We start from the raw sequence: 18,806 nt of genomic DNA on the forward strand, positions 1-18,806 counted from the left end.
TTGCACCCTGCACCCCATCCCCCTATCCTGAGCTCCCTCTTGCAGTCCGCACCCTTCCTGCACCCCTGCCCTGAGCCCCCTCATACACCCTGCACCCCTTGCCCTGAGCCTGTTCCTGCACACCGCACCCCCTCCCACACCCCACACTCTCTCCCGCACCCCAACCACCTGCCCTGGACCTGCAAACAATTTCTCCACCCAGATGTGGCCCTCGGCCCAAAAAGTTTGCCCACCCCTGCCCTAGCACTATGCTAGGACAATAAGGTTAGCACTGACTCCGAAAAGAGCATGCTCCCTACAGAAACTTGTTACTCCACATCCTAGGGAGTGGCTGCAGAAACAACTGCTAGGCCAGGTGCATCTAATTTTTACTTTTAAAGCAGCTGGGCAAAAGGTCAGCAGTGTTTCAGCATCCTCTTCTGCTGGAAGGGAAGGCAGGTGGCTTTCTCTGAACATGCCACAATTGAATTAGAGAGACCCATTAATAATGGTGAGTCAACTTAACTTAATTCTCTCAACCTGCTAACGGGAACCCTTTGGAAGGGATAGGAGGAGAATGACAGGGTGCCTGGCATCAACTGAAAGTGAAAAATAGTTCAGTCCATGTGTTTCTAGCACCGGTAGTTTAATCTAATCTATTCAGGCTCTACTATGGTGCCCATCACTGTGCTAGGAGTTAGTTTTCAGTTATATGGGCCATTTGAGACACAGACATACTAGCTGCATTTCCTCACTGCATAAATTGTGCATTAAATAAAGTATCTGTATACCCCTTTAAATTGTTATGTGATCTGTACAAAACACAAACAAAAATCCTGCATTCAAAGATCATTAAGTTGCCAAGTCAAGTACACAAAAGATAAGAAATGACAGAATTAAGCTGTCAGTGCAAACTTAATTCTGGCCTCTTGTGTGTATGCGTTGTGAGACAGTCGTTAATCACATGCTATTTTGGATCCTGCCTCATTCACTGTACAGCATGGATAGTGCTCAGGGCTGTGTAACGAATGACGCTGTTGTCTGTAGGACTCCTGTCTTATTTGCTACAGAAGATAGGTGTGTAGTGAATGAGGCAGGGGACCGAGAAAATATGGTCTTGTGTTAAGGAGGCTGAATGCCATGCAAGATAACTGGATTCTATCCTTGGCTCTACTTGTTTTTCCAAAAACCAGTCAAAATTATAATGCTGTTAGACAATAGAGATGTAAGGGGTGGTACACTCCCCCTTGTGTGCGTTTATTCTCTTAAGAAGGATGGTTTTGGAAGCCAATCCACTTATGTAGCTGAGGATGGACTCCTGAAACTCTGCTGGGAGGGGAAAGAAGGGGAGACCGAAGATATTTTGAAAAGAATTGGTGCTAAATTCCCTCCTGGCCTTCATTCATGCTGAGAAATGTGTAAGAAGCAGATAGTTCCTCCAGATGTCTGCTATTTAGAAAAACACACCAGCAGGTCTGTGGACAGCAAATGACTGACTCTTAGGCAGGGTGCTCCTACTTGGCAAGGAAAGAAAGGAGAGTGAGTGGGTGGGTGAGCCTATACGTGTGTGTGGGAGTAGGATGAGAAGGGCAATTATAAAAATGGAAGATAGGAAAGGAGAAAAATGGATGAAGGTAAAAATACCTATTAAATGCCATCCTAGCCCATATGACCAGTACAGGATTGTTCCCTACAGGAGAGTCTCCAGCACTTTGTCTAGCTGAGAGTCTAGTTTAAACTCAATCACCATTTCTGTTACTATGACTTACATTGCAGTAGTGATGCCTAAAATGTGCTAGGTGAGTTACAAACCCATAGGATGAGAATGGTACATTCCTATAAGTAACGTTCTTAAGCAAATCTTCCAACTGTGGAGCAGCATTGTAATCATGGTGCTTTGATTCAGAAGTAAGGAGGAAAAGGGCTGGATTTTTCACAAGGGCTCGACACCCAAAGGCAGGGCCAGATTTTCAAAGTAATTCTACTCCCATTTTGAAAATCGTTCCCCAGTTGTGGGTGTTGAACACTTGAAAATCTGGCGCTGGGCTCTTGAAGATCTGACCTCTTATTTCCTAAATGATGGCGCTCCCATCTCTTCCCATGAGAAACTTTTCCACCAACAGCATTGGGAAATCTGTCCTGATAGGTTAAATTTTCCTTTTGCTCAGTTTCAATTTGTTACAGCTAGTTAATAATAGCTAAATCAATAGTGATGGTGATTAGTACTGTATAAATGCAATTGCTGATAGTGGCCACAGAATCCTCCAAGTTCCAAATGAAAATGACCTACTGGATCTCATCTAGTGCAAGATTGTTTCATACAGTCTATTCTCTTGTGCTTTGTCCTGTCCAGTTTTAAATCATCCAAGCAATGGGACTTCCAGGACTTACACTTGTTCCCTATATAATTAAGAAATATTTCCTCACACTGCTTCTGAATTGTCCTTTTGCTTAATTTCGTCATGCTAATTTGACCCACCCAAAACCATTTTCTCCTTCTTGTTTGTGCCATTCCAATAATTAATCAATTGCTTGATTGTACTACCAAAGCAATTTTTATGGAGATATTGGAGGGGGAAGTGATCTTTCTCTGTTTATTTGAGCATAAGCTTTCGTGAGCTACAGCTCACTTCCGATGAAGTGAGCTGTAGCTCACGAAAGCTTATGCTCAAATAAATTGGTTAGTCTCTAAGGTGCCACAAGTATTCCTTTTCTTTTTGCGAATACAGACTAACACAGCTGTTACTCTGAAACCTTTCTCTGTTTGTATTTCAGCCCATTTAGCTTTTGTTGCCAGAACTAGAAGAATTCCTTTTTGCAATGGACAATGATGCCTGATCAACCATAGCGGCACTGGGCACCTCTCCTCTGAAGGACAGATCTAAGGCAGTGGGGTGTTTGTTTTTCAAGTTATAGTGATTTGGTCTGTTACTGCAGAAAACTACAAACTTTTTTTTCTAAAGGTTTCCTTATGTACTACAGTATTCTACCGTGTCTGGTCAAAACACTATTCTGCAGTTGGGTGTTACTGTAGAACGTGGGAGCATTTTTTTAGTACAGCCAGGAGTATCAGATGGAGTCCTCTTTATCAATAAGCCCCTGATACTTCAATGTGGGGGCTGGTAGCTGGTAAGGAGCATCTCTGCACTGAGGAAAATTGTTATACAGCCCACGTGTCTGTCTGTTTAACCTGTTTTAGGGTTTTCTATAGCTAGCGTTGCCATAAGCTCTGTCTGTGCAGGAGGAGAGCAGAATGTGGAGGTGGAGAGGGCAAATAAGTGGAGAACAGTGGGTCATTGTGAAGGCTGCTCCCCTCTCACTCCTGCCTCATAGCACTAACTGCATTTCTGCCCCCATCCAGCAGGAGACACTGATGGATTGGGCCTGGTCTTCCTGAGTGCTCACCTTTAGGGGCTGGTGAGAGTGTGAAAAAGAGACAAGGGGGGAGGGTGACATCCAATTAAAAATATGCACAGGCCTTCTTATAACAAAGAGAAGAGGAAAGGGGATGACCCCAGGTGCACAGGGCTTTTGTGTGACTGATCAAAGTTCAAAAGCAATGGAATGACAGTTGATACTTTTCAAGTGAGCTGCCTCTGAGTGTTACACAGGCATTTACTTGGGTGGTTCCCCACTCCCCCTTCTTCTGTGGCAGTCTCTGGTTGACAGAGCTGGAGGACCAGATAAGAGGCAAGAGAAGGAGAAGCCTGTTTGCGTGTGTTCTTGGCTACTTCAAACAGCATCTGTTGCATCCCTAGCACTAGCTTTTCCATTGGCTCTGCAACAAGTAGCCAGGGCTTTTTGTCCTTGCTGTTCAATAAGTAGCACAATTATTGTGGGAACAGTTTATGCCTTATCAGTTGTTAACAGCGTATCAATGAGAGAGGGTGTTGCTCGCTCCCCTTCTTTGTTTCCTCTTCCCACTTTTAACAGGTGCCTAGAGCTTAAAGGTACTGCCTGCTGGACGCTCACGCAAACTCTGGGGTAAGCATTTGCAGCTCCAGTGCGGTTTTGCTGCAGGGTTTTTTCCCCCTACACACACACACACACACACACTCCTTTGTGCAGATTTTGTTATGCTCAGATACAGGGGTGGTGGGTAAAGGGAGCATCTAGGATGAGAAAGCAGACACTTTGTTTGCCTCCATGTGACTTGCACGTGCACACACCCTTTGAGGGATGGAGGATTTGATGGGATAGGAAAACTGCTGGAGTCTCTTGGGATCTGAAGCATTAAAGAAGCTTATGTGGACTGGAGCCTGAGTTAGGAGGGTGTGCAGCTGTTCTGGAGGAAAAGGAGTGTTGTTGTTGTTGTTGTTTTTTAAAGTGGTTCATGTTTCTCCCTTCTGTGTGTTCAGTCAGCTTCCCTGCTGGAGACTCAGTGTCCCAGGGAATCCCCTGGTTTGCTGTGAATGAGGCTGCGGTGTGTTCAGGTCTATTTGGTGTTTTTGCATAGGTGTGTTACGTGCCCATTTGAAATCACTGGAAGCTGCAGGATCAGGCTCTACATATTCTAGGGGTACCAGCAGGGAGCAGTTAGTTTTATCCTGTCTTCTCTCTAGTCCTATCTTAACCCTAGAGGGACCAAGCTCTACACTCTGCATCTTCTCCTGAGAGATGCACCTGCAGCTCCAGTGACGACATTGCATGATACCTTCCATGTTACAGATGATAGCTGGAGATTGTTAGCAGGGTGATAATATGGATTCTCTGTAGGTGGGGGGGGGCAGGTTATTTATTTTGTTTGAGAGCTCTGCTAGCTCAATTATGCTATAGACTCCCCTGCATAGTCAATAACATGGTGATAACATGGTTGGGGAGGAGGGGAGTCACTGTCAGCCACACCCAGGGAGAGGCTGATAGAGTTGCACAATGGTGGTTTCATCTGTTGAGTGTCAAGGGGGAGTGAGTGTTGAGTGAGGGGAAGAGGGGTTCTTTACATAGGCATTATCAGCTGTGCCTACGTGTAGGTTTGCCACAGACAATGCAGCATCTGTCCTGTGAGAGTTAAAAGCAGCCCAACGGTGCTCCCTGCTTTCTCCTTTTGTCCTTCCAATCTTTCAGTTTTGGCTGCTCTGACCTTCTTTTCTGTTCATCTTGTGCACACTGACAAGGTATACATCTTAGGAAATTACACCTATCAGCAGCTCCCACATGAACAGCCTGGGCCACAGGAAACGCTTCACTCTTTGTCTGGCTGGCGGTGAGACACTTGTGTCATTGAAGGATTTTTCTCCCCCTCTCCTTTTCTTTTCTTTTCTTTTCTTTTCTTTTCTTTTCTTTTCTTTTCTTTTCTTTTCTTTTCTTTTCTTTTCTTAGTGTCTGGGGAGGCCACAGCAAACACACATCACCTGGCAGTTATTGCTGTGAGATGAGCAGGTGATTACAGGCAAAAGCCAGGCAAGATGATAGGTGGGAAGAAAGAGGAAAAGCAGAGGGGAGCCTTTGCAGTGTGTCCATTAGGGAGTTCACTTTTCATTAGCACAGAAGCCAATTTAAAGGAGCAAAAGCAACAGCTTTTCCAGCATTTCATTTTTTGCATCAGACAAGGTTTCTTTGAGCTCCAAAGGAAAATAAAAAATCTCCTCTCCACTCTAGTGGATAAAAATTAAAATAATTCCCTGTTTATTGCAATTGACGTTTTAACCATCTTTATTCCCACCACTTGCTAATCCAGGCTTTCAGGCACTGTTTAAGTTTCCGAGTTAAAGCTCATCAGAAATAATTTCCTAGCGTTTTCCTCCCAGGCTAAAAAGTCATGACATTAATTTTAATATATCAGAATTCATGTTTAGCACCTGTGCAAAAGGGGCCAGAATGATGGACTTTGGAGACTGAAGTCCTCTATTGATCCACAAAAGAGATACAGTCTGAGCTGTGGAAGTTACACTGGGGATGAATTTGCCCTAGTCACCATATAGATCATGCAAATTGCAGAGGTTGTCAGGAAGTCTGCTGCTCTGTAGTTTTCTTTATTCTTGACAGTTTTAGCTAAGTCCTAAGTACAGACCACAGTTCTTTCCTCGTGCTCCATTCAAACCTTAGCTTCTGTGCTGAAGGCAAGGGCAATAATTGTTCAATCTCCTAGCTGAATCTACCCCACCACAATCCGATGTAGAGAAGGGGACAGAATGCAGACAAACCATATTCACACTCCCTTGCTTATTCTACCATGTTGCCTGTGTGTGTTGCCGGGGGGGGGTGGGGTTTGTAAATGTTAACCCCACCCAGGGCTGAACCTAAGCAAGGCACTTGTTACCCCATTCTTTCGGGAAATGGATCAATGACATACAGTTTGATTCTATCTGACAGAGGGACTAGATGGAGAGGAAACTCATGGCCTGATTTCTAACCTTTTCCATCACCTTGAGGTCTCACAAATCATATGGCCAGCAGGGCCGGATTTACATTCTAGGCGTAGGGGCTTGGAGCCCCCTGCCCACAGAAGCCAGGAGCTGCAGGGTGCCCCCGCCACCCGCAGCAGCTCGGAGCTCATAACCACCACAGGCACCCTGCCACTTGACTTTTAGGCGTTCCACTGTCCAGCACCTCTCTGCCCACAGATACCCGCACCGTCCCACTGCCCAGGACCCCCCCTCACAACTCCACCACAGCTTTCCAGTCCCAAACAGACTGCCCAGTGCCCCAATACATACAGACTGCACCCCACAACTGCCCCACTGCCAGAGCCCCCCCCCCCACAAAACTACCCAGAGACCCACTCTCTCAAGTGCTGCCCCCAGGTTGTACTCACCAGCCCCACTGGAATGCGACTCTGTCTGCCGGGCTAAGCGAGGAGTGGTCCAGCAGTGCTATGTAGGGCTGTTTCCCACTCAGCTGGCCCTGGCCCTGCCCCCTGCTGGGATCAGGAGCAGCAGAATTTGAATTTTTAGGCGCCCCTAGAATGCCGGTGCCCCTAGGCACGTGTCTAATGGGAAATCCGGCCCTGATGGCCAGTAAGACTTGGCCAAAAAGTCTGGGCTCTGCTCCTCAGACTGGCCCAGCACAAACATGCCTTCCCAAATGGTGCCTTGAATAGGGCTGATTCAGACCAAGAAACAACCAACTTGAACTTTAATGACAGATCAGACCAATTGTCAAACTCAGAATCCATATCTCAGGTTCATAAAAATTGGATTAATTTCTACCCACCTCTGCACTACCTTGTTTCCACCAGGACAGGAAGTGGAAGTAGAGAAATCTCAGGAAAAAATTCCAGTCATGAGAAGGTTGGATACTTAAAGAATTGAACCTCCCTCTGATTCTAACAGTTACCTTTGCACCGCCTATCACACAGTTTTCCATTTACCATGGGCCAGCAGCATGGCTTCAACTCAGGGGTAACCAACCCCCAGAGCTGTGATCAGCTGCTGTTTCCCTCCTCAGGCCTGCTTCCCCTTTCACTTACAAAAACATAACTCCACTGGCTTCCCTGAATTGCTCAATAGTTACCTTGGTATGAGAGTGGAATCATGCCCCAAGTCTCCATACTCATTGCTTGTGGCAGTCTGTGCACCCAGGCAATGATGGTAAGATAATGTTATGCTGATGGGAGATTTTTAGCTGGTATGAATGTAGCTGGCATTCAAAGATGGAATTGGCTGCTTATCCCATTTCTGGGCCTGGGTGTGTTTCTTTCCCCTGAGATGTGGGGAGACAGAGGACAATCCTAAGCATATCTGTAACTCAGTCTTAATGTCTCACTGATGCTAAATTAACATTTTAATGATCTGTCCCCCTTTTGGGGGAGGGGGGGAGGTTGCTTGTTTGTCCTGAAAATAATGGGCCATAAGTTAAACCTTACCCACCCCACTGACCGCATGAGAGTTGCATTTGTGTGAGAATATGTAGAATTTGGCCCAGTAGTGTTCTTCAGTGTAGCATGTGTTCTTGGCGTCAGAGAGGGAGACAGATGTGCAGTTACCCTGTTCCACCAATGATCTTTATAGAATGATGATACGCTGTCCTGTAAAGCAGTGTTTCTAAAACCTTTTTGGGCTCAGGACCCATTTATCAATGTTTATGTCCTGTCATAACCCAGTAAATAGTCTGGGGGTGGAGGCCATGGGGTGGTTTCACTCAGGTCCCCAGGCAGGTTGCCAGATTTTGACTGCATTAATAGCCACAGTCACTTAAATTTAGCCCAATCTGTTTATTGAAACAAAGCTATAATTTATTGAAATAGTTTCAAATAAAGTGGGAGGGGGTGCTTAAGGGGTACCTGCAGCATCACTCTCGAAGTTGGGGCGGGGGGGTGGGGGCAGTGTCACTCTCCCTGTCATAGTTGCAGGGGAGCTGGAGCAGGCCCAGGATGCAGCACCAGCCCATCAATCAGTGCCTCCCTGCAGGCCTCTCCCCCCTTTCCAGGGCAGGGAGCTGGGGCCTAGTCCTGTCACTCTTCCAGGCAGCGCTCTGAGGTCCCATGGTGGAGCAGGCAGCCTGGCTGAGGTGCTTGGTGGCTCCGCTTACCTTGCAGGCCAGGCCAGTCACCCCACAATGGCAGCTCCTGCAGCTCCTGTGCTGTGGGGCTGGCGGGTGTGGCTCTTGGCTCTGGGTGTTGCAACCTCTAAGGTTGCAGCCCTGCTCAGGTCTGGCACTGTCCTCCTGAGTGGACCACGCCACTCTTTGAAACATTCTGGTGACCCAATTTTGAGTCCCGACCCACAGGTTGAGAAACCCTGCTGTAAAAGGGTATGGTACTGCTCTGCTTCTGGCAGGCTGATGGGGAGGAGAGGAGCTCTGGTGCTGGGTTTTTCCTTTTCTATTTTTTTAAGTCAGTGGAGATTGACACAGCTGTTGTCTTGCTGTACCTGTTCTGTACTTTACTCAAGAACTTCGGTTTCCAAGGCTGTCAATGTGCCTCAGTCCTGAGCTGGAGGGACACTCCTCTAGGGATGACAGGACACTGCAGCTCCTTGGCCTTCTATGACTCTGGCAAGAGGGACAATTTTAATGTGGACACCTGGGCACTAGGATACCCTGGGAACAGCTCATTCCCAATGGGGTGCTGAAGAACCACCATTTGATGAGAACCCTTGGTCACAACCATCCTCAGCTGCATTTGATTCAGGCACCAAGAGGTGAAGGAGTCTCTATCCAGTGCTAAGCTCTCTAAAGCATGCAGCCCCATCCCTACCTTGCTTTGTTCAATCCTTTCTATAAAGATCACAACTAGAAATTATTCTCTCCCCCCCCCTTCATTTTTACAAAATGAAGTGGATTGTTTTGAACCCTGAGAGACTTATTTTGTGTCTGGAGAGAGGTTTTGAGTCCATGTCTATTTTATCTGATTCTCTTATCCCAGTGATAGAGTAATGATCTGGCTAATGTGCATGTTTCACCATTGGCCTCTGCTGGATGGAATCAGAACTGCTCAACCATGTGTCAGAGGCCCAGTACTGCTAAAGGAGAAACCCCATTAGCTTTGACTTATGCGCTAGGAGCGTGTGTTTTGGGTGCTCTCTGTGGTTGTGAGGTTCTGAGTGACCCGTATGTGCACCAAAGTGATTGACAGCCATGATATATTAGAAACTATACAAGTAGGCTAAAGTAAGAGCCTCTCCAGAACTAGATACAAATCAGATCCCTTCTGAGGTTTGAAAAGATGTAATTTTTTTTTCATCATTTTTCATTTTTGCAGCTCTTTGTGGATCTGGTCAGCACAGCAAACTGTCAGAAGGCAAACTATCCCCATGGTGGTTCCAACCATAGGGAGCCTGTCTCCCTGATACATCCATCCCAGTTCTGCAGACACACAAGCATCTGAAATGATGTGTTCTTACCTGACACAAATTAAACTTATAATGACATATGAACCTCATTGAATTGTGACAGAGAGCGATCACCCCCATTTAAAGAATAAACTCATTATACAAAACACATCTCTCATGCACCAAACTCAATGCATCTGGGAAAACTACGAATCTCCTTTGCAAGTAAATCCCTTGGGAACACTGCTGTTAAAACTTCTCCTTGTGGCGATAAACTTAGTCTGATCACCAGAGAGGGGAAAATGCAATTGAAATCTGCCCTCTTCCTGCAATGGTGGTGCTAAATAAATGGGTGGACTGTGAATTACAGGGCAGTAAATACACCCATTGGCACCTAATAAAGCAAGGCAGAGTGACTTATGGTGTCACCAGAACCCACTGATGTATTTATAGCCGCCTTCACAGTTTTGCCCTTTAAAAATAAAATAAAATTAAAATAAAATGTGCAGGTTGTTTCTTCTCCTGTCCTGTTTCCCAAAGGCAACTGATCCACCAGTTTCTAGCCAAATGGAGACAAAGGGGTGGTGGTTTGCACCTCCCTTATTTGGGGGCTGTCAGGCCCAGTGCAGCCCCTGACCCAGGATAGGGCAGTTTTAAGTGATGACCAAACTCTTTGGTGTGTCTTCTGTCTTCTACCCCACCCCCCACCCATGCTGTATGCCTACTGCTACCTAAGTGTGGGGGACTGCGCTTGGGTGGGATGCGAGACCGCCACAGTGTCTATGCCCTGCCCTCCTCCCCCTGCAGGCTGTGCCAGCTGCAGCCGCCCGGGAGTCGACTGGCACAAATGGAGTAAGGTCATGGGAAGACAGAGAATAGGGTGGTCCAAGAGGGCATTAAATGGGGATTAGCAGCAGGAGGAGTGTGTGTTTTACAGAAAGGGAAGGAAGCCTTTCTATTTTTCTACCCCTTAGTGCAAGCATAGCTGGAGGGGAGGAGAGGGAGAAGAAACTCCCCTGCTGTTTCCCAGAGGTTGTGCCTGTACGTGAGGCTAATGTTAGTACAGTTCTTCAAACTTGTTCTTCTCCCATGGAAGTTAAAAAGAGTTTTGCCATTGGCTTCTGCAGGAACAGGATCAGGCCCTTAGTTTTTAAATCTTCTAAACCTGCCATCACTTGTCATTGAGGGAACTAGTGACCAAGCTTGCAATACGTTCTGTCTCTTTCTGAACACTAGCCACTGAGAGAAAGTGTGGTCATGAAACAGCTGATTTGTACTGTCCTGATCATTGGCAGGGATAGTTATTTTAAAATATATTGTCTGTATTTTAGAAATAAGCTGTTTGGTGATGGGGCTACCTTTTAAAATCTTTTCTGAGAGAATGACTAAATTCCCCACAATCTGACTAGGAGACAAACATTTCAAGATATTGTAATTTGTACTCGATCATACCTTAGAATTGAGTGGGTCAGAACTTTTTGGGAAAAGGACTGGGGGCTAGTGCCTTGAACAGGAGACAGGGCTCATAGGCTCTGTAACAACCTTTGGGAGACAGTGTAGTCTAGTGATTAGAACAGAGCTAAGCCTCAGGACTCTTTGCTTCTTTATTCCCAGTTATTCCACTATCTCATTTAAATTCAATGTGCCTCACTCTGCATATCTTTGAAATGGGATAATACCCACCTCATGGGGATGTAAGGCTAAATTAATTTATTTGTAACTTAATTAATTTGTTAAGCTCTTCAAGTTCCCTGCATGATTGCTAGATAAATGCAAACGCGAATAGTTCTGCTTTCTGGAAAACTTCCTCCAACCCTCAGTGATGAGTTTCTGACTGCTCTAGCCACTGCTTTAGATAGCTTAAACGAGAAAATAAATTACAAATATGCCATATTAAAATAAAAACTCCAGGTGTGAGGTTCCAGTTGCCCATTCTGAAATGATCATAATGTATCAGGAATGGTTATTCCTCTCAACTGTATCTCAGTGAAGTAGCTCTGAGTTCCATCTACAAATGCCTTATGTCTGCACTGTACCAAATCAAAATCGATTTCCAAAAACACTGACTGTGTGATAAATAACTGTGAAATTAGAAGGGTTATTATAAGAGTTGAGTAGGCTTATGGTTTGTTTGTGCACCCTCCCCCCTGACAACAGAATGCAAGTTCTCAGACACGCAGAGGTTCCTTTATTTACAAGCCGGGGTGGTGACTAATAATGATATTGGGAGGCAGTGTGGTTTAGTGGTTAGGGCTCCCAAATGGGAGTCTGGAGACCTTGGTTCTATATCTAGGTCTGCCCCAGATGCACTGAATGACCTTGTGCAAATCTCTTCACCTGTCTGTGTCTCCGCTTCTCCGTGTTAAATGGAGATATTTGTAATGCAAATTGATATGCAGTTTAAGCTCTGAGTGAAGAGTGCTGTAAGTACTGAATAGAATTCTTATTTATGAAAGGCAGAATCTGACCATTTGGCTAAGGTTCTGGCTCCCTGAGGGTTCAGTGCAAACACACTGGTTTGGACGCAGCCCACTGTTGCAGAAACATAACAGACACCATTGTATCAAAGCAATGTAGAGGTTTAATGAGCACAGTTATCCCAGCTTGCGACATGGCTCTGGTGCAAGAAGGTAGTTGAAGGCACATAGGCCTTTATCTAGCAAAGAATATCCAAAAGCTAGGACGGTACTTCAGTTAATAAAGGGCGTCGTTATATGTGCTTATGTACTGTGCTTAAAGCTGCTGGGGGGGAGAGCCTTCTGCTCTGCATCTGCAGTAGATTGCATCTGTACAGCCCGTCCATTCTTCCGACTAATTTCAAATCACAGCAGAAAACCTATTTCCCCACACAACAGCCTGCCCCTGGCAATTTCACTCTTCCCCCTCCGCTACTGTTGCGAACTCTCTAGATCTCTTCAAAGCAGTGTTATGCCGCGTTGTTGCTTCCTATAGCGTTCCTACAAAGTTAGACTGCATGGCCCGCACGCCGAAGAGTCCCTCTCTGCCCAGTCACTGGTGCATCATTCCTGAGCTGTGCAGACCGTCGGTGGGATCCGATTGAGGAAGAGCCGATGTAAACCTCCTCCCTGTGTCACAGATGGCCACCGCATTTGGCAGTGTCGCTCCCCTCCCCTGTTCTTTTCTCTCCCTTTCCCCCTCCCCTTCGCTGCTGGCACATTGTAGCTGTCAAACAAACGGGGGCAGAGAGGGGAGACAGTTTCTCTCCTTTTGATCGGAAGGCTGGGTATCCAGACCACAGGCCAGGCTGACGAATCTTGCCGGCTCCCACTCTCCGTATTGGAGTTTCAGAGAAAAGGCTTTTCCCCTCCTGTCCTCCTGCTTTGCTCTCAGCTCTTTCCCCTGTGTTAGGAAGATGCCTCGTCTCTTCCTTCCTCCTCGCAGTGACTGGGGATACAAACCCTGTAATTCTATTCCAGAGTCATTCGCAAAGGGATGAGATGGGATTGGAATGTGCCCAGTTGCCCGGCGGGGGCTCGGGAATGTCCCATCATCTCGCCCCTGTGTATCTATAGACTAGGCGAAGTGTCCACCCTGATTTCACCTCAGGAGGACGGAAACACACACACACACACACACACTCTCTCTCTCTCAGGTTTGCTAAGTACTTGACTCTCCCACTGGCTTCAGTTGGAGTTGTAGGTGCTCAGCATGTCTGAAAATCAGGCTCCCAACTCCGTTTGTGTGGTTCGACTCTTCGTTGCCACCATTTATACTGAAGCGCCGCGAATGCTGGAGGCTGGGGACAGGTGCATTCTCAGTTAGACAGACAGATGAGAGGATGTGCTTGGATACTCCTTTCAAGAACCATCCCTTTAAACTTGGAGGTTCTGAGGCGGAAAAGTCTGGGTCAGTATCAGCAATTGATTTTCTTCCTATGCCTGCATGGGGATTGGCTCTTGGCTTTGGTTTCATGACTTTTGTCTCTTTTTGATTGATTTTTATTGTGTATTTGTTTGCAATAATAAATGGACTTCAGGGGACAATCCTGCATTGGCCCTAGTGAGGCTAATTGTGACTTACATTATGATTTCAGTATAAGGAAAATAGCCGGTCAGGAAGCATCATTAGCCAGAGTAGATTCCAGGAAGAGAGAGAGAGAGGGAGGGGACGTGCGTGAGTGAGAGAAAGATGTATGTGAATGGAGGGGGTGGGACGCCAGCCCCCTATTCCAGCCCCTCCTTTCTCAGGAGCCAGCCATTGCCTCTGCAGAGTGTTTGGGCTTCACTGATTCGCTCTCCTGAGTGAGCCTATTTGCGTGCGGCTCGCCCATTTGTGAATTTGGCTCCCTAAGTCCTCTCTTCACTTCACCTGGGCTTCCTGGTCGCCTTCACTTAGTGAGCTGCCCCCTGAGCATCCTGCTCCACCTAAGGCTCTCTGTGCCTCTCCTGTGGATTCTGGACTTCTTTCCTCTTCCCCTGCTCTTTTCCTCCTCTCTCTCTCTCTCTCTCTCTCTCTCACTGAGTTCCCTGCCGCCTGGATCCAGAGGAAGGAGGATAACCATCCAGATTTGTGTGTGTCCGCCTAGCAATTCTGCATTGCAACACTTGCTAGTGGAGAAGCAACAGAACCCCCTTTTAATTGGGGTAAAAATCAAAAACCTTCCTGGGGTCTCTAGCTATTTTTTCTTTTGCCCTTCTCCTGTTAAGTGAGAGGCAAGGATCACAGACAGGGAAAGTCATCTATGATCCTGGAGGAACCTGACAAGCGAGAGATCCAGGATCTTTCTTCCTGACATGTGTGCCTTTCCTGGTCCCTCCTGGCGGTTTGGTGCTGCAGCAGGGTTCCTGGCACAGTAGAGCCAGCCCTGGGAAACATCGACCTTTAATTTTTGAGTGTGGTTGTTTGTTTACCTTTCCCCCCGCATTCCCCTCTGCTCCCGTCCTACCACACACACCCTCCCACCTTGGAAGTGACTCTCCCTTCTGCTAGGATGGGCCCCTTGACATCATGAACCGTATTCTGTCTTCCCGGCTGGAATTCAAACTCCCCGTCGGTAGGTGCCCAGTGCATTGACCATGCACCTGAGAATAGACCCCAGCATCTGCCCAGGACGCCACCCCGCCTGGACCCTGTGGATGTGCTCCCTCTTTTGGGGATGTATCGTCAGCTCGGTTTGGAGTTCCTCTAACGTGGCTTCTTCTGCCTCCTCTTCCTCGTCTGTGTCTCAGGCTCAGCATGAGCATCATTTCCACGGCAGCAAGCACCACTCTGTGCCTATTTCTATCTACCGCTCGCCTGTCTCCCTACGAGGAGGACACGGTGGGTTCTCGCTCTGTTTCCTTCTAACCCTTTTTTGAGAACAGCTGTATGTAGAGGGAAGGGGGGCTTGAGAATAGAATTTGTGACTTTCTCTTGCGGGCGTGTTTTTTTCTCTCCCGTCCTCCCAATACCCTTTTTTTTACCTCTATCACCCCCCCCCCCAAAGCCCCGCTTTTATGAATAACCTCCTTAAAACTACCAACTTCTGCAGGCAGATCAGAGCTGCCCTGTTTGGGGGGGGTTTACCCTTGGCTGCCCAGCCGTGAGCCCCACTCCCAGGCTGGGAAGCCGGAGGGACTTACCGCTAGCGGCGTCGGGGCTGTGAGAAAAGTCCCACGTAGCTTGCCAGTCGGCAGTTGGGACTGGGAGTGCAATTGACCCGGCCACTCTTCTTGCGGAGGGGGCTGGGTCCTGGGGGGCCGGAGCCGGCGGCGGTGTGATCAGGCTGCTTTGGGCAGCCTAATGTTTGCCAGCAGATCTTCCTGAAATCCGAGAGCGCTCTGTTCTTGTACTGCGACTCTGCCTCTGTTGATGCTGAAGTGGGAAGCTTGGATCATGACTCTGCATGGGTCTGCATTAGCAGATTCCATTTGCCCTGCTGTAGGTTAGGACATGCTGGTCCCATAGCATCAGTGTGTGTGTGTGTCACACACCCCCTCTCTGCAGGGAAACTGACATTTCGAATCCATGTGTGTTTGGAGGGGAGCTGTGTGTGTGTGTGTGTATTGGGTGTGTACATAGTCACACATCCTGACGGGAGGGGGGCAGAGTCCATTTACGTGTACCTATCTGGCCATAGGCTATGTAATCGGGCACCGTCTCCACAAAACGGCAGTTAGTGAAGGTCTGAGGGCTGGACTTGGTATAGCAAGTTCGAAGGGGATGATAGTTTGCCCCGGGCTCCTCTTTAAGAAGGCGGCGCGGTACAGCGTGGGTGATGCCCCGTAGCCCCCATAGCAGAGGGTCTTCTCCGGGGACCTGCCCTAACCCTCTCTGGTGTGTTTAGGACCCGGATTACTGCATGCCCCCTTTCCCCGCTGCACGCTAGCCCTGGGCGCTGGGGAGGTGTCAGAAGCTACAAGGGGGGGGGGGGGGGGGCGGAGGATGCCAGCTGTGGCTGGCGCTCGCTCGCTGTCTCTCAATGTTATCTGATGAAGTTGTCAAGCAGCTGGGGGCCTGTAAAGGGAAACGGTTGCTCTTGATGCTGGGTCCCTGCTGTGGCTGGTATTGGCTCCCTGAAAACCTGGGGAGAGGCAGTAATAGGAACTGCATGTAAATGCAGCCCGGCAGAGCGAGCGGGGGAGGAGGGAGAACTGAGGCCGGAAAGAAGGGAGAGCAGCGCGGTGAAAGGCGGGGAGGCAGGCTTGCTTGGACAGTCCTTGTGCTCCCTGGCGTGCCGAGCAACGCTGAGCCGGTGTAAACCTGCCAGGCAGGGGGGCCTGTGCTGCTCCCGGTTCCCCGCGTTCCCCGGCCGGGGGAGGGATAAACGGGAGTGCGGGAGCAGAGCTGGATTCCTCGGCAGCCGCGCGCTCTGCCCTGTGCTGCTCTCACCGCTCCTCCTCGTTCGCCCGGCCCGGGCGAGTCAAGCCGCTGCTTCCCCACTCCCACCCCGGCGCACCTTTCCCTCCCCTGCGGCAAGTGCTCAGCGCCCTCTAAACCTGCCCGCCGGTTTGCAGCGAGGATCTGGGCAGGGGTCAGGGAGGCCCAGGCAGCTGAGTGCCTGGCCTTTTGGAAGGAGTTTCTCCAGAGTTGCAGCTGAAAGTTGCAACCCCAGGGCAGGGGGTCAAGGTGTGGATTCCAGACTCTTTAGCATCTTACCTCTACCCAGGCCAAGGCAACGCTGGCATATCGCTGAAGGCTGGGAAATGACCGGCGCACCAGCACTGTTTCTGTCACTGCCATCCCTTTGTTCACGGTGTGTTCCCACATTTCCACCCCTTGCCCCACCCAGGCTCTATTTAGATCGTGAGTTCTTCGGGATAGGGACTGTCGACCGTTCTGTTTGTACAGTGCCTAGCACAGTGGGGCCCCCTTCTTGGCTGGTCTTTAGGCACTACCATAATAAGCGTGGTTAATAATAATAATTATTATTATTAATAATAAACTCATCTGAAGCTCAGTTCAGTGGATGGGCATGGAGTTCAATAGGTGGCATTGATTGGCTCTGTGTGCAGTGTCTAGATTTGCTTTCCTTCAATTTTGAGGCTGATGATGAGAGGTTTTTTTCAACCTACCCATATCTACAGATTTGGCCATGCACCATCCTGACCTGCAGCACCACTGTGTCTTCAATCCTGAATCCCCACATAATGGCAGCTTAGCCCTATTATGTACCACCCCCTGCTATTCCCATTCTGGGCTTCCTGCTACAGCTCTCCCAATGCATCTCTGACCTGCAGCACTCCCAGCTATTCTATTCTTGCACCTTGTGTACAGCTCTACCAGTGTACCCTCTTCTATCCCAGTCCTGATCCCTACCACAGCTCTGCTGGCGCTCAGTCCTGGCCCATAGCATCCCCTTCTCTTCCAGTCACTGGCTTCCCTTTTCTCCAACCCAGTCTATTCAACAGCTGTAACAGGTACCCTGCCCCTCCTCATCCAGAGCACCCTGTGTCCAGGGGTGCTGGAACAATTTGTATAGTGAGAGCCATTGGGGGTGCTGAGAGCCATTGAACCAAACTGTAAACCCTGTATATGATGGAAACCACTTCAAGCCAGGGCTAGCACCCGTACTTCCAGCACCTCTGTCTGTCCTCTTTGTCCTCTAGCCCTACCTCTTCAGCTGAATGTGTGTCAATTTCTGGGGAGGCAGAGGAGAAGTTTGGTTCATAGACCACATGTGAGTGAGGATTTAACATATGGAGCAAAATGTTTTATTGGGTAGCCCTGATATAAGGTGGCAGGGAATGGTTCATGAGGGTGTAAATAGCTTCCTTTCTGCTCTAGAGCTGTCACTGTGAGCCCTTTTTCCAGCTTCACCAATCCAGTGGAAGATAAAAGCTGTCTTCAGCTTCGTTCAGGGACTTGGGGCATTTTCCTTGCTCCCTCATTTCAGTAACAAGGCAAGGGAAGTGGAAGGCTCCGTGAGTTGATGCCAACACATGAGCCAGCCTGAGATTCCACCCCCGCCCTAAATCGTGCCATACAAGAAGGTTGGCATGGAACCCCCTGTGGGAATGAGCAAGAGTGAGAGAGGAGAAAGGGACCATGAAGACAGCTGGTCTTTTACCAAAACACAGGCTTGGTTTATATCTGTGTTTTCCTTTCATGTTGTACAATAGAGGCACTTGGAATTTGGACCTGTGACAGCTTTGCAGAGTCAGAACTCAGGGAGGTGGGGGTGTGTTTGTGTGTGTGTGTGTGTGTGTGTGTGTGAAAAGAGGCTGTCTGTGTCTTCTGGGATTTTGATTTCTTCTTTGGTGGATGAAACTAAAGGGCCTAATCCTGATCCAGTTGAAATTGATAGTTGGGGCAGGCTCAGGCCTCAAATCCCGAAGCAGTTTAGCCCTTCAGAGCCTTTCCATCCCGAGTGCCCCATCTGTGCTGCCTAAACCAAGCTGTGACTATCCAGAGGTCAGTTTTGGAAGGAACTTGGTCTCCTCAACCTCTGCTGAGTCTCTTATGCACCTCAGTCTTTGTATGCATATGCAAGTAACAGACACCGGAAACTGTTAATCAGTGTGGAAAACCTGTCCCATAAGAGGCAGCCATCATGTATAGTTCTCTAGATAAGTGAATAGATGTCCCCCTATGCCTTTGTTTGGGGCTGCTTTTGGGCTTCCACAGAAATCAGTGGCAAAACTTCCATTGACTTAGGTGGTGCAGGATGGAGACCTG

General features: G+C 48.3%; 1 protein-coding gene across 10 annotated transcripts in view; it reads left to right on the top strand.

The window, feature by feature from the left end:
• Positions 1-18,806, top strand: part of NRXN3 (neurexin 3) — a 1,402,093-nt gene that overhangs the window by 899,970 nt on the left and 483,317 nt on the right. For 2 of the 10 annotated variants that reach the window (XM_073349324.1, XM_073349325.1), the window contains exon 1: positions 14,003-14,969. The exons of the other annotated variants lie outside the window; for them this stretch is intronic. In XM_073349324.1, coding sequence (XP_073205425.1) covers positions 14,726-14,969 — 244 coding nt within the window. In that variant the 5' untranslated portion in view covers positions 14,003-14,725. Of the gene's footprint in view, positions 1-14,002; positions 14,970-18,806 lie in introns of those variants that run through there. 10 annotated transcript variants of the gene reach the window in all.

The sequence above is a fragment of the Lepidochelys kempii genome, chromosome 6, assembly GCF_965140265.1.
Source record: "Lepidochelys kempii isolate rLepKem1 chromosome 6, rLepKem1.hap2, whole genome shotgun sequence".
Lineage (NCBI taxonomy): Eukaryota > Metazoa > Chordata > Testudines > Cheloniidae > Lepidochelys > Lepidochelys kempii.